Below are 24084 nucleotides of genomic sequence, written 5' to 3'. Positions count from 1 at the left end.
ACAGAGTAATGAAATGAAACAGACATGTCCCTTCTAACTATTTATAATAAGCCTAAAATCATATTCTATTCAGCTTGCTTTTAAGGATATACATAAAGTAGAAATTATCCAAACTAAAAATAAAAATTATCTCATATTTTTTTAGGTTGTTAGATTATCCAGTTCATAGCATAATTATAAAATAAGTAGTAGATTCATTATTTAAATGAAACATTTAGTCCTTAGAATTGTCACATTAATTGTCCTGTATTAAAACTATGTATTTAGAAATATAAACAATTATATGAAAACTTTTACAATATTTTACAAAGATTTACTTGAAATATGTTTACAGAGAGACTTCTACAAATTTGCCTTTTACAAAAAAAATGTATTCTATACAATTGCACTGCACTGATCTGAGTTGTCTACAGAGATCTTTGATTTTGGGAAATACAGCCTCTTTGGGAGGAAATATTTTCCTTGATAGAGATTCCCCCCCCCCCAAATAAATCTTTGCAATGGAATATGGATAGATATTTATTATATTGTTAACATGTTAGGAGAAATTGATCAGCTGAGACATCTTTAAGTGTACTAACAATCATCTTGGTTTGATAATTCTAAATGCATATAATATCAGCTTCTACTCACTCAATGAAATAGATCATTCCAGTATCTGTGTAGGCCATCTCCCAGTTCTTGGGCAAGGGCTCTAAGTTTTCTTCCCTCGTTAAATAATTTTTGAAATCCACAGAACTATTTGTCTGACTATAACTAGGAACAGTTTTCATCCAATCAGAAGAGTCCAAATGTCGCTCTTTGAATTCTGCAATTGTTTAAAGAAAATAATTCATTTTATTTATTTAGTTAGTTTGTTTGCTGCCCATCTCTAAATATCTAGGCGGCTTTCAATTTTAAAAAAGAATAAATATAAAACATGTATATAATATCTAATTTATCTTTATTCTGCTTTACACAAAGATAAACTGAGTATGTCACAAATTCCCTAAGAACAGAGCTAAGCAGTATAATTTGCTCCAAGATTCCAAAGACTATGGACTTTGCTCCAACCAGGTACATAGAAAATGTTCTACCTTTTCTATTTCATTAAAAAAACAAACCAAGAAGGACATTCTGCAAAGCAATTTTTTAGTTTCTAGCAACCAATCTTTTATCTATCATCTATCCATCCATCCATCCATCCATCCATCCATCCATCTATCTATCTATGGTTGTATGTATGTATGTTCCGGCATAACTCTGGAACGCCTCAAGCAATTTCAACCAAACATGGTACACAGATGACTTACCCTCTGGAAACAAATACTGGGGATGGGGGGAGGGGGGAAGAGACAACCCTGGTGTGTGTGTGTATGTGTGTGTGTGTTTCTGTGTGTGTGTGTTCCAGCATCACTCTGGAATACCTGGGCCATTAAGGAGAGTGAGTGTGGCGCCCTAGAGCGGCAATTGTTTGTGATGTCACTTCCTTTGCAGCTTCCTCTGGAAAGCCAGCCGTGACGTTCACCCTCCAGTGGACCAATGGGGAAGCGCCTGATGTTCCCTTCTCTTGGCAGAAGGTGTCCCCTATTGGATTTGAGGCAAAGTGCCAGGATCGTACACAGGGTGGGAAAGAGGAGCACATGGGAGGGGGAAGGGTGAGGGCAGGGATGATGGGCATGGGAGTAGGGAGAAGAAAGGCCCCTCTCAATGGCTCCCTGGTGTGTGTGTGTGTGTGTGTGTGTGTGTGTGTGTGTGTGTGTGTGCATGTGCGTGTATGTATGTATGTATGTTCCAGCATAACTCTGGAATGCCTCGAACAATTTCAACCAAACTTGGTACACAGATTACTTACTATCTGGAAACAAATACTGTGGGGTAAAACACCCCTAGCACCCCAGGAGTGTGTGTGTGTGTGTGTGTGTGTGTGTGTGTGTGTGTGTGTGTTCCAGCATAACTCTGGAACATACTCATTTCAGGATTGGGATATAAAAATACCCGGGCAACGCCGGGTTATCAGCTAGTTTATTTATAAAAATATCTTTGGTCCTTAACAGGTTCCTATAAAGATTCCACTGAAATGTTAGAGAGAAGTTTGAAAACAGTTGTCATCATTTGAGAAATGGACAAGTTTTCTTTTTTTTAATTAAAAATACCCATTACAGCAACCATAAGCAAATACTGTATACAGGTACACCTTGAGTTACAACCATAATGGAATCTGCCCAACCAACCTTGCAGGTTGTTAAGCATAGCACGGGGTAGGAAGACCCTGGGAGGTCAACTGCCCTGGGCCTCCCAAGGCCTCCCACACCCAAGGTGTACCATGCTTTGCTTCCTGCCCCTCAGGGTCTCTGCAGACCTTGGACTTGCTATCCTTCCCCCCCAACCAGGTCCCCACAGGCCTCAGCTTGCTTCTTACCCAACCATTCAGCCACCTAGGGGAGCCTAGGGTCAGCTATAGAATCTATTGGCATGCTCAGGGCTATTGCAACTTGTAGGCCTCAGCCTGCTCCCAACTCAGCCAAACAGGACAGCTGAAAGCTATTCAAAGAAGCTACCAGTGAGCACAGGACTGTTGCAGCTTACAAGCTTGAGACTGCTTCCCACCCAGCCACTCAGCTACCTTCACCTCGTCAGCTAGCTCCAGGACCCAGCAGCATCTAACTTACCTTTCTGTTTTTTGAAGAGAGGGCCAGTATGATGTTAAGTTCAGCTTTTCTATTGAAGCTTCACATAGCAATCACATGCTACACTACAAGCAGGTGCTATTATCACAATCCTGTTGGGATTCTGTTGATTAAGAAGGCTCCACAAACTCCATAGAGAGCTTTTAGCTTCTCCTGGATGGCTGAGTGGCTGGGTTGTGCGCAAGCCAAAGCTGCAGGGACCTGGCAGGGTAGGATAGGATGAGTGGGGGAAATAGGGAGTGGGTGTTGCAACATCCCTGTGGTCGGTTGTAAGAGCATATAATTGCAGAGGCACTGTAGTGACCATAATTTTCAAACTGGATTGTAAATAGGGAGGGGAGTTGTGTCATAACTTTGAACAGATGCTAAGTGAGTAGTCATAAGCTGAGGACTATCTGTAGTAGTCATTTCATAAGAGTGCCCTCTCAAAATTCCAAACGTGTCTTTGGCCCTGAAAGAATACCTATCCTTGGACAAATTTCAAGTACATTACTCTAAGAAAACTGAAAACAATATTTATTAAGATATTTGAATTTGTATTGTATATCTTCACCTGTTCACATTTAACAACACTCAACATATTAAGTCTCAAAATATTTAGAAGAGAAACTCTCTTATAAACGAAGTAAGAATTGTGTTACAAGTTACTTATTACATTTCTAAACTATTTTTCACAAGCTTTAATATTTATTTATAAAATAAGTAAAAATGTACACTGACCTGTTCCTCCATTACCATTAATTGCTACTTTTTCTTCTTCCTCTTCTTCTTCAGGAAGGGAAGTGTCCATTTTCTGCATTTTGCTGACAGATGTTGTTCTTTTTCTTTGGGATTCCAGGTCAAAATCGTTATCAAAAAGCACCTGGTCCACTGGATCAGGTTGGAATGGACTAGGCTCAGCTGGAGGTTTAGGAGTCCCATAGAAATTACCTTAAATATATGTATGTGAAAGAAAGAAAAAGAGATAAGCAGCCATATAAATGTATAAAACATTGCTTTTTTCTTTCTCATGTTTATATAGCCACCCATCTTACATAAGTAACAAAATAGAATAAGTGAATAAATAATAAGTCTTTCTAACAAAGAATTTAGGTTCATGGTCATCCGCGCGAAGGCAAGAAGAGGCAAACAATTATAGATGTGCCATAAATAGATATTTGTGGAGTACTCATGGTAACAGGGTAATACAAATCCCATTACTTTGACATTGCAGTTGAAGTTTCTTTTAGTCAGTCCAAGGTAGCCTAGATCATGAAAAAGATTCCACAGTAAGACTAGAATTATATTTATTGACATCAGCTTTAATAACAGATACTAACAGATGATAACTTTTCCTCACTTTTCCATTTCCAGTGAGTCAGGAAAGTGTCTCTTCTTTTCAGATAGTCCTTAACTTACGACAATTCATTCAGCAACCGTTTGAATTTACAACAGCACTGAATGAAGGGATTTATGATCCTGCCTGAAGTTTCAGCAACAAAATCTGGGCACTTGGCAACCTGCCCATCCTTATGATCAACTGCAGGAATTCTGCAGGAAGCCTCCTCACCTATGTTCCCCCGCCCCACTGGGTCACTGCAAGATCCATCATGCTGGATCCCACATTCTCCCCATTAACTCTCACTCACAGCTCAGTTCACTTATCTTTTCCATAGATCTCTTTCAGGAAAGCAGCCAATCTGCTGTGCAATCTTCCTACACAGAGGCCACATGGAGTCCTTCCAGAAGGGGCACCATTTTGGGAGTGTGATGCAAAGAATTGTAGCCAATCCAGATTGGTGCCTGCTTCTGGGATGGCAGCATATGGCCTTTGTACTGTATAAGGAAGGATGGATCAGCAGACTCCCCTACTCAAAGGTGATATCCAAGATCTCCTTTGAGTCATCAAGTGCAGCACAAGGTCCCACAAGGGTGGGGAGACCTGGGCAAGCCGTATGTAAGCTGGGAATGTGCTGGAATGTAGGTTGGACCTGCGCTAGGACTTCCAAAGCCTCCCCTGAGGTACCCTGTGCCATGCTTAACAATTGCAACAGGAAAAGCAGGGACTGTGATCATTAAGCAATATAGGTGCTTTGCTTAATAACTGCCATGACTTATGACTGCAATAGACAGGCTCAATTATGGTCATAAGTCAAGGACTACCTGTAATATCTCCCTTCCCAGGGCTTAAGAAATATTTCTGTCTTCTTTGCTTAAATAATAGTTTCTGAATTATTATTCTAAATTATTTTATCTGGATGTCAAGTATTCTGGTATTTTATATTTTTAAGGGTTATCTTTGATACTTTGTTCAAAGTCACTTATCCAATCATTCCTTGCATGAGACAGCTGTTCCTACACTATTTTTCTCTACAGGAAACACAAAGTGACACAATTTAGATGACAGCATTCTGGATTATTATTTACAGTCATCATGGTACAAAGTCCTTTTTGATTTTTCTTGATAGTGAGAATAGCTAGATAAATTTCTGGTTTATCCAACTTCCAGCATCTGCTTTTATTGCATTAATCTGAAGCAAAAAAAACAAAACAAAACAACCCTCAAGAGAAGGCAAGAACAAATGCAAGATTCCAAGCAGTTATATTTATACAAATAAACTGCTCATAAATAACAGTAAGAAATAATAACAATTTTAACTATGTATAGTATGCCTAGTATTTTTAAAAATCTGTCTATGTATGCCTAAAATCAGTTATTTGGTCAGCACATCCTAATGTGCTCTTACAGAAGCTGAAATAATTATGTGCAAGTTATATATGTTACATATTCAGCTGAAAAAAATCTGGAGTTTTGGCAGCCTATTGCAGCAATATTTACTATAAACGAGCAAGGTTGTTGTACTTTAAAGGCCAAACATTCAAAATACTCTCTACCCTCACTCAAACATGACTCAATTTTAATAGGGCTAAGAATAGCAGAATAACAGAGTTGGAAGGAACCTCGGAGGTCTTCTATTCCAATCCGTTGCTCAAGCAGGACCCTACCATTTTAGACCAATGGCTGTCCAGTCTCTTTTTAAAAGCCTCCAATGATGAAGCACCCACAACTTCTCAAGGCAAGCTCTTCCACTGGCTTATTGTTTTCACTGTTAGGAAATTTCTCCTTCGTTCTAGGTTGCTTCTCTGCTTAATTAATTTCCATCCATTGCTTCTTTTCTTGTCTTGCCTTCTGGTGCTTTGGAAAATAAATTGACCCCCCTTCTTTGTAGTGGCCCCTCAAATATTAGAACACTGCTATCATATTGCCTCTAGTCCTCCTTTTCACTAGACTAGACATACCCAATTCCTGCAACTGTTCTTCATATACTTTAGTCTCCAGCCCCCTAATCATCTTTGTTGCTCTTTTCTGCGCTTTCCACAGTCTTTCCACAAAAGAACATCCTTTTTATATTGTGATGACCAAAGTCGGATGCAGTATTTCAAGTGTGGTCTTACCAAGGCCTAATAAAATGGTACTAATACTTCATGTGATCTTGATTCTATCACACTATTAATGCAACTTAGGGATGCATTGGCTTTTTTAGAGGCTGCAGCATACTGCTGGCTCATATTTAAGTGATTGTCCACTAGGACTCCGAGATCCTTTTCTCAATTACTCTATTGAGCTAAGTTTCACTTACTGTTCCTGTACATTTGGTTTTTCTTGTAAGTGTAAAACCTTACTTTTCTCTACATTGAATTTCAATGTAGGGTCCAGTATTCAAGTCTGTCAAGGTCCATCTGGATCTCCTATCTTCTGGGGTATTGTCTATTTCTGTTAGCTTGATGTCATCTGCAAATCTTCTATTCCCTTATCTAAATCATTTATGAAGATACTGAAGAGTATTGGGCCTAAAAGAGAATCTTGGGGTACTCCATGGCTTAGTTCCCTCCATGTAGATGTAGTTCTCTTAAGGACTATACATTGAGTGCATTTTGTCAACCAATTACAAATCCATCTGGTGCTCATGCGGTCTATTCCACATTTCTCTAGTTTACCAAGAAGTAGGCTGTAGTCTACTTTGTCAATGCCTTACTGAAATTCAAGTATACTATGTCCACAGCATTTTGCTGGTCCACTAATTTAGTCACTTTGTCAAATAACGAAATAAGATTTATTTGTCATGATCTGTTTTTGACAAACTCATGTTGGCTTCTCATCTTAGGTAAGTGTGTAATACAAATGTCCTTTTAAGAACCAAAGAATATAACCATCCATCTCTATATATTTGGCTATCTAATGCAATAGATTTTTCTATAAAACATGTGTGAATCTATCTCCTTTGCAGAAATACAGTATATATGCTGAAATACTGTAATTTTCAAATTTAACTCTAAATCTCTAATATTGTTGTTGAACAATATAAAGCATTTAATCCTCAAATGGTTGTCCTGTATGAACCTTCCATTTAAAAGGGGGAATATTGTTTTATTTTATATTCACTAGTTCCGAATGAAACTTATAAAAAAAATGAAAACCAATTTTATTTCAATCTATAGTATATCATAATTAATCAGAAGAATCTGTAGATTTTTTTGGCAGCTGCAGCCAAGAACAAACTCATTTTTATGCAGAAACATGAAACAGCAATTCACACAAAGGCACTTTTAAAACGTGTGGTTAGAGCATTATTTCCATTCTTTCATATGAAGGCTTGTTCAAATAAAACAGTTCAATACCGAATTACACCTCAGAAAGCTAAAAATACTATGTTGCTGCACTTGAAGGATCTCAGCAATATTTTTAATAAAATAAGTGTCTTTGAAAAATTAAACAATTGGCTTTTTACTCCTTAAATTAATCATTGCAATTTTAATAATGACATTCCATATAGCATAAAAGAAACTGCCAGGGCTTCAGTTATTTTAATATTTTGAAACTGTAACTCTATTTTAACCTTGTAAAATAGCTCCATATCAAGTGCCTTTATAAACTGTTAATATGGTATCCAGATATAGTAATAAAAGTTATTACCCAATATATGTATGTCTGGATGTGTATGCAAAGAAAGTCCTATACAAATCTAAAAGCAAACAAAAAGCGAAGTTCAAAACTGTACAAAAATCAGGCCATAAACCAGAATCATCTCTCTGGTAACATTATTAAAGGTAAAGGTTTCTCTGTCAGTTGAGTCTTATGTTAAGGCATGGTGTTCATCTCCATTTCTTAGCCAAGGGAGCCAGCATTGTTCGAAGAAAATCTCCATGGTCAGTATGGCTATACACTAAAGGGGCATGGATTGCTGTTACCTTCCCCCTGAAGGGGTACCTATTAATCTACTTCCATTTACATGCTTTCCAACTGCTAAGTGGGCAGGAGCTGTGGCAAGTAACAGGAGCTAACCCCGTTACACAGAACTCAGATCTCAAACACGGGCTGCCAGCTCCCCATCTGATAAGCTCAGCGTCTTTAATAGCTGCTACCAACTGCTGACAAAACATTTAAAATACAGTCTCTTTCTGAAAAATCATTGTCACTCTTGCATAAAAACAACTTTCTATGCAATAACAATGGTCATCTTTAAAGCTATGCATACAGACACACACAAACATTCACTATTTGATATTATATCTCTTAATCATCAAGGTATAAACAAGTGATGCAGCACTTTCTTTTCTGAGCGCTAAAATTATTTTCAATTAATCCTTAATAGTTTTGTATTATTACCAAACCAAGTTACTATGATGGTGAGAAACAACAGATAGAATTCTAAGCCAAGTGCAATATAGATTAAGATTCCAGTTTATCTTAAACCATTTCTCTGAACAGCTTTGATATGAATACATGATCACAGTAGACTGAGGTCAAGTGAGGACCATGCAGGTCATTAAGAAAAGACCTTACATGACCATAACTTCCTATGTCCTGCCAGCTCCTCATTGACTTTGCTTGTGGAAAGCAGCAGGAAACATTAGAAACTACAATCACATGACCATGGGGCACAACCGTGGTAAATGTGAGGTGGCGGCGGCCATGCAACTGAATCACAATCATGTGACTGCAGGGGTGGTATGACAACTGAAACTTTGAGGACTTGTAATATATACTTCATGTTCAATGCTGTTGCAATTTCAAATAATCTCTGAACAAATAGTTGGCAACAGAAGAACTACCTGTAATTATATCTCACATAAATGTTAATCTAGAAATAACTGATCAAGTGATAAATTTTAATGTACCATCATATGTTCCACTTTCTAGCAAAGCTCCACTTTCTTCCAATGCCTTGAATTGGTCAACAGGTATAAAATTATAGTCCACTCCAGGGACTTCCCCATCTCTGGGAGCTCTTGTAGTGCCTGGAATAAAAAGGCAGAATTGTGGATAAATACTTATAAAATTTTCTAACTGTATCAGTTTGCAAATTGCTATACAAAACTGACCTAGATTCTGCCACTCTGCTATACAATAATAAAAACAGATTCAACCACAAGTACTTGAAACTAGAGCAAAAAAATGCAACGGGAACAATGTTAAACCAAATTAAAATCAAGGATGTAGTTTATTTATTTGTTAAAATTCTTGAACTACGCACTTGTCAATGACTCTGGATGGCTCACAAGGATTAATATAATTAATCCTTGACAGTCATGACTATAGCATATTTCCTGCAAACTCAGGGTTTGATGTCTCTACAGCCACTATGTGCCTCCAAATGGTAGAAGACTGGATATAGGAAAACAAGCTGAATCTGAATTTATAGAAAACAGAATTTTTGAGCCTGGACTCAGTTGATCCAATTCTGAATGGATTGTACTAACACTTAATGAACATGCTTGCAATCTGGTGCATTCTCCTTGATATAAAACTGGTTAAGTATATAACAATAGTGACATGGGTCTTTTATCAGCCTCAGCTGATAGACCAATTGTCTCCTTCATGAGGAAGAGAGTCCTGATTCAGTGAGATATATATTCTGCTCAAAAAAATAAAGGGAACACAAGCAGAAGACATCCAAGATCTGAATGAATGAAATAGCCTTATTAAAGACTTTGTTCGTTACATACAGTAGTTTTGTGTTCCCTTTAGTTGTTTGAGCTGTGTATAAACAGTGTATATCAAGACTAGATTATTACAATATGCTTTGTGAGTCCATTTGGAGGTTCTCGTTGTCAAATATAAAGCCTTTGGTCCTCAAAGGAACATTTTCTGCAAGCTGCACAAGCTGAAAGCAAAATCTGTTTTTACCCAGGAAGGGATCCATATTATAAAATAAACTGCAGTTGAAATACTGCTGGCAGTATTATTGCAGAGGCAATATAAAAACTGTATTACAACCTCATTTGGCACCTGAACTTCTGTCACTAAGCAATGCAGTCATTAAGTCACACCCAATTTTTGCCATGGTTGCTAAGTGAATCACATGGTCAGTAAGTGCTTGCCAGCAGTCCCTTGGAAAGGTCACAAATGGCAATCAAGTGACCCTAAGATGCTGCAACCATCTTAAATACATGCTGGTTGCCAAGCCTGTGAATCATGTGATCAAGGGGATGCTTAGTGTTTGTAATTGTGAGGTACTACTTTAGTTTAAAATGGTTGTTAAACAAATGCTCCTAGGTTCAGGACTACCTTTACCTCTTTGATTAATTATATGCCATCAAGTTGGTGACTATATAGATAGAATTTGTCCAGGAGTATTTGTTTCTAAACTAACTCCTTAGGATTTCTGATTGTGCATCCATCACAACTGTATGTAATCCAACCACCTTGCTGCTTGTCATAATCTGTTTTCCTCCCCCCCCCCCCAATTCCCTCAACATCCTCATAGACTTTGCTAGACAGCTAGAACTTCATATAATGTGTACAAAATATGATATCAATTTGGTCATTTGTGTTCTGAGTAAGAACTTTGGATTGTTTTATTATATGATTTGTTCATTTTCCTGCCTGTCTGCCTGTCTGTCTTCTCAGACGTTTCCAATGCCAAACTTCAAAATCATCTATGCTCTTTCTAATCTGCTTCTTCAAATTCTAAATTTCATTTCTATAGGAAAAACAACTGCCTGAACAATTCTGATATTTGATGTTTGTAGATATAGACACATCATGACATCTGAATTACATTTTGCAAAACCTTCATTGTTGTTGTTAGTCATGAAGTCATGTCCGACCCATCGCAATCCTATGGACAACGTTCCTCCAGGCCTTCCTGTCCTCTATCATCCCCTGGAGTCCATTTAAGCTCACGCCAACTGCTTCAGTGACTCCATCCAGCCACCTCCTTCTCTGTTGTCCCTTTCTTCTTTTGCCCTCAATCTTTCCCAGCATTAAGCTCTTCTCCAGCGAGTCCTTCCTTCTCATTAGGTGGTCAAAGTATTTGAGTTTCATCTTCAGGATCTGGCCTTCTAAAGAGCAGTCAGGTTGATCTCCTCTAGGACTGACTGGTTTGATTGCCTTGCAGTCCAAGGGACTTGCAGGAGTCTTCTCTAGCACCATAGTTCAAAGGCCTCAATTCTTTGGCGCTTCAGCCTTTGGACAGTACCAAAAGGCAGAAGCTTTCATTGCTACTCCTCAAAGTGCCAGTCCGCAGCATATTTCTTCACTGATTCCTTTAATGATGATTCTAAATGGCAGAAGTTATTCACCACTTTAATACCTTCTGTTAACTGTCAGTTTGGTTACTGTACCTGTTGTCATTAATTTGTCTCCAGAACTGGCAATAAACCAATTTGAGCTTCAATGTACAGTAACGTGTACTGGCCTATAGTTCAAATGTACCCCTAAAACATGATGAGAAACATAGAAGCTGGAATTTGGCTTTTGTGGCAAGCACCATAACAAAAAACATAATTGTTATGATCATCTCCCTCTCCACCTCAGAGGACTATGGTGGCAAAAATGACAAATGGTCACCCCAGGATAGTCTTTTCCTATGAAAAATGGAAGCACACATTATTGCCTTTTAGTTGGCAGGACACAGGGAACATTCTGGGAATCCATGCTGACTATGAAGATGCCTTTGTGTAAGTTTTTAGTTCTCCACTCTTGAGTAGATCTGGAAAGTAGCCCAGGGTCAAGCATCTCACGCATCTGTTTCTTTGGGTGACAGATAGATTCTTCTGAATCCTGCCCGATCCTTGGTATGAGTGACCACCTTCATTAATGGAATGGAGGCTTCATCTGTGTCTTTCCCCAATGCTTAATATGTGTCTATGTTAAACTGTAATCTATGAGAAGTGCATGATTCAACCGTGCAAAAGTGGATGAAGAACAAGAGTATGGTGATTACAAGTTAAGAGAAGGCCATTAAAATACAAATTTACATAAGAGACCCAGCAAAAAGTTTCAGTTTCCAGTGGGATTTTTGATATAAATATGTGTAGCATCAAATGTGTTGCCTGGAAAATACGCATTTGAAATAACTGAAGGCTTAGAACATTGTAGAGACAAAACTGAATAAATTTCCCTCCATAAAAAAAATGGAAAACAGAGAAGAATATCTTTTTTCCCTTTCAGGAAAAATCTGTTTTATTAAACTTGTTTTTCCTGTTTCTAAATCAAAGAAATCTTCAACTTATTGTTTTTCTTTGCTATGCATTTATCTCTTTCCTCAGATCACTTGTTAGTCAAATAATCATTTATGTGCTCACATAACATAACACTTTATTCTCATGCAGTGTGGTATCTTTCCCCCTTTATTCTGTCTCTGGATGTGGAATAAATATCCTTTGGAATGTGCAGTGATAGTGTTTCTCACTCAAAAGCTCAACTACAGAATGTGTGAATTCTATACATGACAGAACCAATTTTACTACTTGAAGAATCACAGTTGTGGGTAAGCAACTTCTTTGAATTAGAAACTAGCAGAATTTAGTACAGGTCACATGAAGAGTTAGCACAGCAAATACCTAATAATCCTTGTACAATCAAACTAAAAATTAAAAATGAATTTTAAAATGTGGGTGCTATTCAATTAACATAAATTGTTTCTGCTATTGGAATAAGTCTTCTTTTTAGGAACTACAAACTCCTTTTGGGTCAGACTGTTGGGTAGGATCGAAAAAAATGTAAGTAGCTGTTGGACAAGCATATTTCTGTTATCAAAAAATCATCAAGAAACATAGTAAGTTCCCAAAAAACATGGAAATACGGATGCAATTCTCAATGTCATTATTTATAATTTCAGAATGCAAGTTTTGTTAGCTTATATCATGCACTAAAAGCACGTATTACTTAAGACATCCTTTCAAAGCTTATATTTTATCCAAAGGAATATGTTAATATGTTACTTACATGGAATAGTTCTCAAGTAAAGATTATCTCTGATAACCTGTTGCAGTTTGTGATCAACTGAACCTTTCTGAAACTGTAGGCTTAGGTAGTGACGTAAATCTTTGTTGATGACTTTGCCTATAATTAAAAATAAAGTATTACTACAAAATACTATAATCTGCTACATGATAGGTAAGATATTCACATAAGATCTTCAAAATGTTTATTAGGCAACATGTAGTGGTATCTAAAGTACAAAATAAAAGTGAACAAAAATATATAGATGAGATTTATAAATAATTTGTACTTGAAAATTGCATTTTATAATCTGTCCAATTACTTTAACGGGTTTCACTTGTCTTTGACCCTGAGATATCCCCATGCCAACAATATTTTTATGAATATTCTCTTCCACCATCACTTCATGCAATGGGTTGGGAGGGACTTGAAGGTAATTTGGAATAACCTAGTTTCAGTTTTAGTATAATTTATTCTAAACAATTGGGATTTCATAAAACAGCATTGAAGAGCAGACACCATACATTCAGCCTATAAATTCTATTTTGAACTCTGCAATTTGACTTTGTGAAAGCAAAAGTCAGAGACTTTCAATTTATTCTTGACTAGAAACTCCTAGAAGGTCATAACATTTCTCATGACACAATAGTTGGCACTCAGTATAGTGAGTGAAACTGTAGCACTCTGAATAAAATCAGAGTATAAAAGGTTTGTTGAAAATGAAGGACAGTTCACTATTTCAGGTACTCTAGGCATACATTGTATTAAATAACTCTTATCCATAAAGTTTCAAAAGAAAAAAATCCATTATTAGGTATTTTCACATTGGTACTCTCCAATAGACTAAGGTGAATAAGAACTTCAAAATGTCAATGTAACAAATACATTATGTGTGTCATTTTCTTTATAGGTTATATTCTAACCATTGTATTCATCTATTAATAAATGTCAGTCTATGAAAAATTTGCTTTGATAAAAATCTTAAAATTCTTCTACTACATAAACTTTAATCCTATACTTTTGGTTGATTTGTACAGCTTGTAATAGTACCGATCATTAAGTATAATTTAAGTGAAATATATTTACATCATTTATCAGTCTCAGTTTTAATATTTTTATTTTATTTCCCATAACAAATAGTCATTCTATGTATTTGTTTTTGAAAACAGTTGTGATATTTTATAGAATTGCTTTTATAACAAAGATATAAAAACTTTATAAAATCCAACATTCTATCTCTCATAGCTGAAAATAAATTTTATTTTTTTAAAAAAATCTATTGAGGGTACTGTTTGCAAAATGTGATTCTGATAAAGCAATGTAAAAAAAAATCCTAATCCTAATAGAGTAAACCACAGGGTGGTTTAAATCATGCTTTGTGATTTTCATCTATAAAACTCTGTAAGTGTACAAGCTGATGTCACACTGTGGGTATATATGTATATGACACAAAGCAGTGTTGCAAGATGCAAATGATCCATGCTTTTTTATTATGTTTCCAAGTGAATATACAGTATGCTTTCAGTTTTAAAATAATTATTATTGGGCACCTCATTTCTAAGTTTATATTTTTTAAAAAAGCAATATCACATTTTATTCTCACAAGTATTTTATTACAATGGGTCTTATGTGTTATTAGCAAATATATCATATCAAGTGAAAGTTGTTGCTTCGCTGTTCCACAATAAACACACAATGGAGACATTGTATATTACTTCTCTCATCAATTTGACAGATGGATACAAAGCAAGGTATTGTTCTGGGTCATCCCTCCAGGATGGCTATGTGGAATCTTAATCTGCCATTGAGTCAGTTTTGGAATTTCAAAAAGATTCTAAACTCTTAAACTAGAAACCTAGGTAATACATTTATTATCACAACAAAATTTTAACAAGGTAGAAAATAGCGGAGAATGGAAGTAAGATCATCAGACTTTTTGAACTAAGAAAATTTAATATAATAACATAAATACATATTTATTACAAAAACAATTATATAAGAAATAATAAGAAATTTGACACTAGGTGGAAGAGCTTGAAGTATGGCTGTGGCAGCACTTATTTATTACAGTTTATCCTCATTTTGGCTAATTCCTGTTTCTCAAAAGCCTGGCATCAGAGAGAGAAAGATAAGATATATAAAGAGTGGAGTGGAAGAAAAAACAAGGAAACATAAACTGACATTTGAGAAATTAAGGATTAGCTGATGTTTCCTTTCTGACTTGCTTCTTTAAACAGCACTTAATAGTTCACCTGGTTCTCTGACAATGGAAACAATCAGAATATGGTATCTTCCAGCTTTCTGAATCGAGTACTGAAATGGGAGCGGGCATGTGCGTGCAGGGGAGCAATGGAAACTGGAAGAGCAGCTCCCCGGCGCACACATGAGGGAGCACCGGAAACCGGAAAAGCCGTTCCCCTGAGCTTCCTGTTTCCAGCATGTGCATGCATGCCAGTCACCTGGTCTTCCAATTTCTGGCACGCATGCCGGAAAGCAGAAGAGCAATGGGCAACAGCTGGCGTACCTGGAGAGATGGCTCTGCATGTCACTTCTGGCACTTGTGCCATAGGTTCACCATCATGGTATTATGTCCACATTACCAATATATTAAGATATTTATACCTTTCATAAAAATAATAAAAGAAACAAGATTAGCTAGGCATGCCTTGTTTTTGGCAAATACATACTAAATTCTAATAATAATTGCACTGATTAGGGTAAGATGTTCACTTTGGCCAATTCAATGCCTATTTTTCAGAGTACACTAAGTGTACTTCAATTACTTCTCTAAGTAATTGTTTTTACTATAAGGGTACAATCATTTTGCCATCAATATCACAATCCTCTGATCACAAAAATACTTTAAAAGCAAACTAAAAAGAGAGAAAACAATGTACAAGAAATGTCCTTAATAGAAATCTGACATTTAATAGGGTTGTGTTTTACAGTTGTTAAATAAACTTAGGAAAAGATACAGATGCTTTAAAGAACCAAAAATGACCTCCATCAACATGTTACAGAACTCTGAATTTCCTTTTTGAAATTAAACCCAAAGTATTATACTATCTTCAGCTGATACACCAGTTGTGCTTTATCCTGAAATAGAAGGTACTGGTAGCAACCTGCCATATGGATTATTGTAATGCAGTCTAAATGGCACTGCCTTTGTAACTGAAGCTGCAACTAGAGCAAAATGTAGCACTCTGTGCACTAACAGGTGCAACTTGTTTCTCCTATATAACTCCAGGACCACAGAAGCGACTTGCCAGTCAGTCTCTAGGGACAATTCAAAATGGGAATTACTATTTTAAAATCCTACAGGACTTGGGGCCTGTAGGGATCTTTGCGATCACTTACTACAAATAGAATTTACCCGCTCAACATATGCCTGCAAAGAATGAATGTTTAGCATACCCTACCACTGCAAGAGAAAATTCATAGGACAGGATTTTCTGCAAGACTGCCTACCTGTGGAATTCCCTTTCACCAGAAATAAAATCAACATCTTTGTTGTTAATATTTGAGCAGCTTTTTAAAATGTAGCTATTCCTAAGAGTCCTAGGAGCATTTTGAGAAAGGGGCAATTCTTACTGTAGCAGGACTAAAAATTCTAGTAGTACCGTATTTTTCGGAGTATAAGACGCACCTTTTTCCCCCCTAAAAGGGGGTGAAAATTTAGGTGCGTCTTATACACCAAATATAGCGCCGCCTACCCACTGGCCCCCACCCTTTGGCTTCTGCCTCGCAGCAGTTACCTCCTTGCAAGCAAACAACAAGAAAAAACAGCTCCTTTCAACTTCAGCATAGCCTAATTAGCACAAGTTGATTGGATCGGCCTCCTGACTCTCAGCTGATTTGCTCTCAGCTGTTTAACGCAGGGCTCTGCTGCTTGATGCAAAGAGGTAAATTGCTGGGAGCAGATTTTTCCCCACCTTGTGCTAATCAAGCTATGCTGAAAACGAAAATGAAAGTAAAGCAGGATGTTTGCTGTAACGGCACAAAATTAGGCAGAGGCAGAGGGAGATTTCTTTTTCTTCTTTTCCTCACCAAAAAAGGTAGGTGTGTCTTATACTCTGAAAAATATGGTAAATATTATGCTAATTGCGATTATAACATTGGTTATTATGTCATTCTTTTATAATTATTTTATTTTTGTACTCATTTTATTACTCCTAAACCACTTAGAATTGCAAGGATTGAAGTGATATAAAGTATCATTTTGTGAATGAATAAATAAATAGGTACAAAAACATAGACTAGAGAAATTTAAAATATATCCTCCCTCCCTAAGAAGAATGAGATTTACAGTAACCTTAGAAAATAGAGAACTTTTGCCACTTCAGATTTTTCTGACAATCTAATTTAGATAATATAGTGTAATCTCCGTCTTGCAACATTCTTGCTTGCCAAAATGAAAAACTAATTCACTCTTGATTCAAGGATGAAAATTTGTTGTAAATGTTGTTAAAACATATAGATAAAAATGGAACTGGGATAACACCTATTACTAGGGAGAATTAAAAGTAAAGGGGGGGGGGGTGTTAGATGATGACATGAATTCTACTAAACCAGTTCAGAAAGATACTATAACGAATTAACAATGCTATTTGTTAATCCAGATTGAGTTCTAGTTTGGTGTACTGATTAAGGCACCAGGCTAGAAATCAGGAGACTGAGTTTTAGTCTTGCTCTAAGCCGGGTGTCTGCAATCTGCGGCTCCGGAGCCGCATGCGGCTCTTTCATCCCCCTGCTGTGGCTCCCTGTGCTGAACCCACCACTGGCTGGCCCCATCCCTCGCCTTCCCCTCCCAATAACTCCTTGCCTGGCCTGAGAAGGGGATGGAAACTCGCTCCATATTTCAGAGTGGGAGTGAAGCACCCCTGTACTTGCCATATCTCACAGGTACTTCTTCTGGCCCTTGTTGGTGCTGCATGCACCTCGGTCGCTTGGGGAGATGCGCAACTTGCTCTCTGCTCTGAGACACTAGCCCAGCCCAGCTGCAGCCAATGCTTTGCATCGTAATGGGCTCCAGGAAGAGGAGGGGACACCATCTCCGCCATTGTGAAGCGTGTTAAATTTAACTGCTGCGCAAGGCGCTGTGAGAGCAGCAGGCAGGCTATGGAGTGGCAACAGCAGCGGCAGCAGACAACCACTTTTGGAAATGGTTGAAAAGGGAACACACACAGACACACACGAGACAGAGAGAGAAAGAGAGTCAGAGAGAGAGAGAGATACCTGTTTCCTACAGAACCACAAAACCTGGGTAAGCATGGCTGGGTGTGTGTATCATGTGACTGGGTGGGACTGAGTGACGTCAAGTTGGCCATGCCCACCCAGGTTTTGTGACTCCCAGTGATTTCTTTTCTGTGGGGAAACGGGTCCAAATGGCTCTTTGAGTGCTTAAGGTTGCAGACCCCTGCTCTAAGCACAACACCATCTAGGTGATTTTAGGCCAGTCATTCTCTCTCAGTCCTAGGAAGCAGGCAATGGCAAGCCACTTCCAAAACCTTTCCAAGAAAATATAGGGACTTGTCCAAGATGTAGCTGGAGTCAATGCTGATTCAAAGACACCCCACCTTCCAAACAAGGATTACCCAGCAGAGATAATTTTACACATTTAAGCGTAATCTCTCTTCCTGAGAGGTATGGAAATTATTATTTATAAATCATCTTGACTTTATATATTCCATCATATTTATATAGCTGCCCATCTCACAAAACTAAGGCCTTTTCTCAAATTGTGTTTGACATAATACATCAGCAGAACACTTGTCTGAATTGATTTTCATTCAGGACTAGGAAAAGTTGATTGAAAAGTGAAATCTGTTTTATGTTTCAAACTGAAGGAAATCTGAAAGGTTTCCTTTTTACTCTGGAATCTGTCCGTAAAAGCTCTCCAGCTAGCTCCCAATCCTCTAATAACAAAAATTCAGTTCATTTTATTCGGGTTATATCATTGTATTATTGACATCCTTTAGAGCAGGGTTAGGTTTTTTTTTTGTTTGTTTTTTTGTTAAGGTGCCTGTATTCCTGGTATCTTGATTCTGAGATCTTGAAAAGCTGAGAACGATGAAATGGCATCTGATGATTCAATGGAGATAAGCAGTTGGATTTAGAGGTAGTCCTCACTCTATCAGCAGCTTTCAAAGTTAAGACAGTGCTGATAAAATAACTATACAACCCATTTATTATCTTTACAGCATCCTTCAGTCACATCAATGCTAGTATAGTTATAACAGTATATGAGTTGTCTTTTGCCAGACCTGGGATTTTTCATTTTTTCCCTTTTAACAAAGCAGTGAGACTGGAGAAAAGAGGGTTGCAAGAAAGCAAGATGTTTGCTCTTCTATACATCGAAAGTAATGTGATCATACTGGCAGCCCAGGGCAAACAATTTACAATACTCTCTTAAAATCTCTTTCAAAACTCTCTGATCTGTATGGGGGGTGGGGAGTGATTATTCTAGGTGTTCTCCTTTGCCTGACCTTTCTTTGATGCTGGTGCATCACCTTGCTCTCAATGTGTAGAAGAATAAACAGCTTACTCTGTTGAAAACTCTTTTTCCCTAATCTTTGCACTAGGGTGGAGGAGAAAAAAAGCAAGCAATTTCTGTAGGCAATCTCTCCTTTGCCTGACTCTTCTGCCTCCTCCACAAGTGATTTCTTGTAGGAAGTCTTAGATAATCTCTACTTTGCAAGAAAGAAAGGGATTCCATGAGAGTAGCAGCCATGGCTCCCAGCACCAGGCTGTGGCATTATCACATTGCTTTTGTTATGTATATGACAGTAAACAGGCACTCAAGCATTCCAAAGGGAGGTGAAATGGTTAGAAGGCTGAGAAAAATGGAAGGTGTGAAACTGAGTAATCCTGTATCTTTTCACGCAAAGCATTTAGGGATGGAGTTGCTGAACCTTATTAGGGTAATTAAGCAAGGAACATGATGAAGCAGCTTTCTATTCACTGAGGCCTTGGAAAATGATTTGTCTAATCTATGGACTATGGAATAAGTTCCATAGTCACTATCTCTAATATAATTTTTATTAAGAATTTTAATTATAATAATAAAAAGTAATACTAAACTTAAAGAGAATGGGCAAAATAATCAAAGTGCACTAAAAAAGAAGACAAAGAAAAGAAATATATAAAAAATGACTTTCAACCGTCATCATAACAAGTATAAACAAATCTAATAACTCTTCACTTCCTGTAAGGTTACAAATAGGTCTTCATCCCATATCCTATCCCTTATTTATAATAAAATCTATAAAATATCAACTTTTTAATTCTGGTGTGGCAAAAAGTCCCGCAACTTTGTAAAATAAAAAGTTAACATTAATCACAGAAACAAACTTTATATCCCTTCTTTTTACTTCCAACAGTCTTAATCTTTAATTCAATCAGATATTGTCATAGGATTTAAGTTCTCTTAAATTCTTTATCCCATCACTGATTTCCTCAAGATTTAACAAGACTCTTGTAAGTCCAATAAGAAAACATTTTACAGGTGATTCTCTTGACTTATCATTTCTATTTCCTTTTTAATTTTTAAAACTTAACTCAGTTTATTTTGTATAGGCAGTAAAGTATCCTTTTCCAAATAATTCTTTTGGCCTGTTCTTCGTTGTTCTTTGGTATATTTGTTTTGTCAAATAAAATTTGTTCCATAGCTCTCATTCTTTCATTCAAATCTTTTAGACATAGCCTATCCAAAGAAGAAGACATTATTGATGACCATGTTTATATTGTAGCTACAAACTTTTGTCTCTATTCTTCATAAATCTCCTTAATATTTTCAGTATTATAACATGTTATAAGACCAACAGATCAATAATCAAGCAGTAAACAATATCCCAATCAAAGAACTACCAACTCAGACAAACAACAGCCTAATTAAGGAACTACCAAGAAAAAGAAAAACACTCCCACTACACCGGCAGGGCAAGTCACTGTACAGAAATAGAGAGCAAACCCCACTTCCTTCTAGAACTGAAGATACTGTGTAGTTTGGGTATAAAATGTCTGCAAGAAAGTAACTAAGGTCAGAGAGCACCAAGGACTTCACAGTGAAGAGACTGAACCATCAATTTTAGTAGCTACGTTGAAGGCATGGTCTGATATGGCAGCAAAACTACCCAAATTTCCAGAATTTAGGTGTCCAGAATCACAGGATTACTATCTACAGAAGTCATGAACATTTCATACAAGCTTTATAAAGCTTGAGTTATTATGCTTAGCCATGGTACTGAAGAACCCAAAAGTTTACTTGTCTACCATTATTAAATCTATGTAATGTCAATCAACAGGACTCTTTTGGATATTATTAGTCACTCACTTTTTTTTGGACTTTGAAGGAACTGAATCTCCTTCCAACTCTAGTAGGATTGCATTATATTTAGCAATCGCTTGTGTTCATTTTGATCTAGATCTTTTTAAACAAAATCAGAGATATATGCAGGCATTGTATTGGCTAAACTTGTTAAGGAAACTCTTCAGTTAATACAGTCCCCTGACATTAAAAAGCTGTTTAGATAGATTAAGTAGTTTATCTGCTTTTGGATTCTTTTTGTGATAACTTGTGAAGTCTTTCAATGTTATGTTGTCTATATGGATAATACAAGGGGGAAATTATTATTATTATTATTATTATTATTATTATTATTATTATTATTATTATTATTATTATTTTATTTCTATACTGCCCTTCTCCCGAAGGACTCAGGGCGGTGTACAGCCAATTTAAAAACACAGGACACAACAATAATTAAAAATTAAAATAATTAAATAGATTTGGCCGATTTAAAACCCCAAAAATTTAAAATACCCCAATTTAAAATTATTATGTTGATAGCCCTCCCTGGAGGAACAACAGGGTCTTCAGTGCACAGCGAAACACCCGGAGGTCGGAGATCTTACGTATTTCCGGGGGCAGTTCATTCCACAGGGCTGGGGCTCCCACAGAGAAGGCCCTCCCCCTGGGTGTCGCCAGCCGACATAATTTGGCTGATGGCACCCTGAGGAGACCCTCTCTGTGGGAACGGACTGGTCGGTGGGAGGCTATTGGTGGCAGAAGACGGTCTCGAAGGTACCCAGGTCCTATGCCATGGAGCGCTTTGAAGGTGGTAACCAACACCTTGAATCGCACCCGGAAGACCACTGGGAGCCAGTGCAGCTCGCGCAGGAGGGGTGTCACGCGGGCACAACGGGTTGCGCCCATAACCACCTGTGCGGCCGCATTCTGGACCAGTTGGAGCCTCCGAGTGCTCTTCAAGGGGAACCCCATGTAGAGAGCATTACAATAGTCCAGCCGGGAGGTGACAAGGGCATGAGTGACCGTGCACAAAGTGTTCCGGTCCAGAAAGGGCTGCAACTGGCGGATCAGGCGAACCTGATAAAAGGCCCCCCTGGCCACGGCCGTCATATGCTCTTCTAAAGACAGCCGTGCGTCCAGGAGGACACCCAGATTGCGAGCCCTCTCTGTGGGGGACAAAGATTCACCCCAATAGTCAGCGATGGCACCTGCTGACTATATCGGGATGCCGGCAACCACAGCCACTCGGTCTTGGACAGGTTGAGTCTGAGCCTGTTCCTCCCCATCCGGACCCGCACGGCCTAGGATAATAGTAGTGGTAAAATGTTTTTGATTGAATTCCATAAGCTTTCAAACAAAATTAGATGTTTTCAGTATCTTATAATTATTGATACTTTTTAAAAAAAAGAAAACTCAAATTATTACTATTAATTCCAATCCGGTTTTCTTCTAGATTTACAATTAAAGCCACTTTAGTTATCTTACAAATTGCTCACCACAAGGAATAGACTAGACTCATCCAGGATCTTTCTGCTGATTTCACAATCACTAAGAACCCACATTACTTCTATAATTCCAAATCTCAAAATCAAAATTACATTTCTCTTAGTTTCTTGCAAAAAGTCCAAAAGTAGCTTTATTAACAAACTAGCTGGATACCTGTGCTTTGCTACAAAACTATGTGATGGGGCTTTATAAATCGACACTTACAGCTTGAAAATTAATGAGTAGTTATGATCGGCCTCTCCTCTCCACTTCTCTCCCTCAGCCTTGCCCCACAGAAGGCTCCCCTATCCTATCCCCTTCTCTCCCTCAAGCTTGCCCCACAGAAGCCTCCCCTATCCTATCCCCTTCTCTCCCTCAAGCCTGCCCTCAGAAGGCTCCCCTATCCTATCCCCTTCTCTCCCTCAGGCTTGCCCCACAGAAGCCTATCCTATCCCCCTTCTCTCCCTCAAGCTTGCCCCCCAGTAGCCTCCCCTATCCTATCCCCTGCTTGCTGCTGTGAAAGTAAAACTGAAACTGAAACTCCTCTCCTCTGCTTGTGTTTTGCATTTGAAACAGATTTCTTTTGAGGTGGGGAGGGGGAGTAGAACTCCTTAGCATCAGGGGGCTGTTTGGAAAGTGAAGCAGTATTTGCTGTGTGAGCAAGAAGGAGACAGGAAGGAGCCTGACCATGGTTTAGCTCAAGTGTTCTGTATTAAAGCTGCTTCCTGCTGTGAAAGTAAAACTGAAAGTGAAATTCCTCTCCTCTGCTTGTGTTTTGCATTTGGAACAGATTTCTTTTCAGGTGAGGAGGGGGAGTAGAACTCCTTAGCATCAGAGTGTGTTAATAACAATATAGGAAATACTAATGCTCTGATGGTCATTTCGAAAAATCCTTTCTTAATGAGCACCTAGAAGCCAAGAGGAACATATGTGGCAAATTTCAAGTTTGTAGGCTTTACAGTTCTGGAGATTTCATAATTACAGCGTGAGTAGTTTTCGCTTTTATATATATAGATGTCACTGTCGCTTAAAATACAACCAGATATTCTTCTTTCCATGTCTTACCCCATTTTGTAGAAACACTTCTTTAAATCTCCATTTATTAATCTATTAATCACCAGAGATCCAATAAAAATGAACAAAAATCCATAATAATATAAATACATAGCCCCCTTTTTCATTTTGTCTATGTTCTCCTCATCCTTCTCTTAATAATTAAATGTTATAAAAATGTAAAATTTATTAAATGTCACAAAAAACCCTTAAATATTAAAAAAATTACTCTATTACAACATTAGACATTTCTAAAAGAAATGCTATCCAATCCAGATAACCATTCAACATCACCAGAAATAAGAACTCATTATTTAACATTATTTAACTTATTAAAATTGAGAAATTAATTTTTTCTT

At 37.6% G+C, this 24084-nt stretch overlaps 1 protein-coding gene across 1 annotated transcript in view; it reads right to left on the bottom strand.

The window, feature by feature from the left end:
• Positions 1 to 24084, bottom strand: part of MAGI3 (membrane associated guanylate kinase, WW and PDZ domain containing 3) — a 111798-nt gene that overhangs the window by 55642 nt on the left and 32072 nt on the right. Inside the window, exons 2-5 of the mRNA XM_070941577.1 lie at positions 12883 to 12999; positions 8829 to 8948; positions 3390 to 3599; positions 634 to 808 (exon numbers count right to left, since the gene is read on the bottom strand). Coding sequence (XP_070797678.1) covers positions 634 to 808; positions 3390 to 3599; positions 8829 to 8948; positions 12883 to 12999 — 622 coding nt within the window. The remainder of the gene's footprint in view (positions 1 to 633; positions 809 to 3389; positions 3600 to 8828; positions 8949 to 12882; positions 13000 to 24084) is intronic.

This window comes from Pituophis catenifer, unplaced genomic scaffold (genome assembly GCF_029215685.1).
Source record: "Pituophis catenifer annectens isolate HBS135680 unplaced genomic scaffold, rPitCat1.0.hap2 SCAF_3, whole genome shotgun sequence".
Taxonomy (NCBI): Eukaryota; Metazoa; Chordata; class Lepidosauria; order Squamata; family Colubridae; genus Pituophis; species Pituophis catenifer.
The sequence above is the reverse complement of the archived record's forward strand: the minus strand, read 5'-3'. Positions and strand labels throughout refer to the sequence as shown.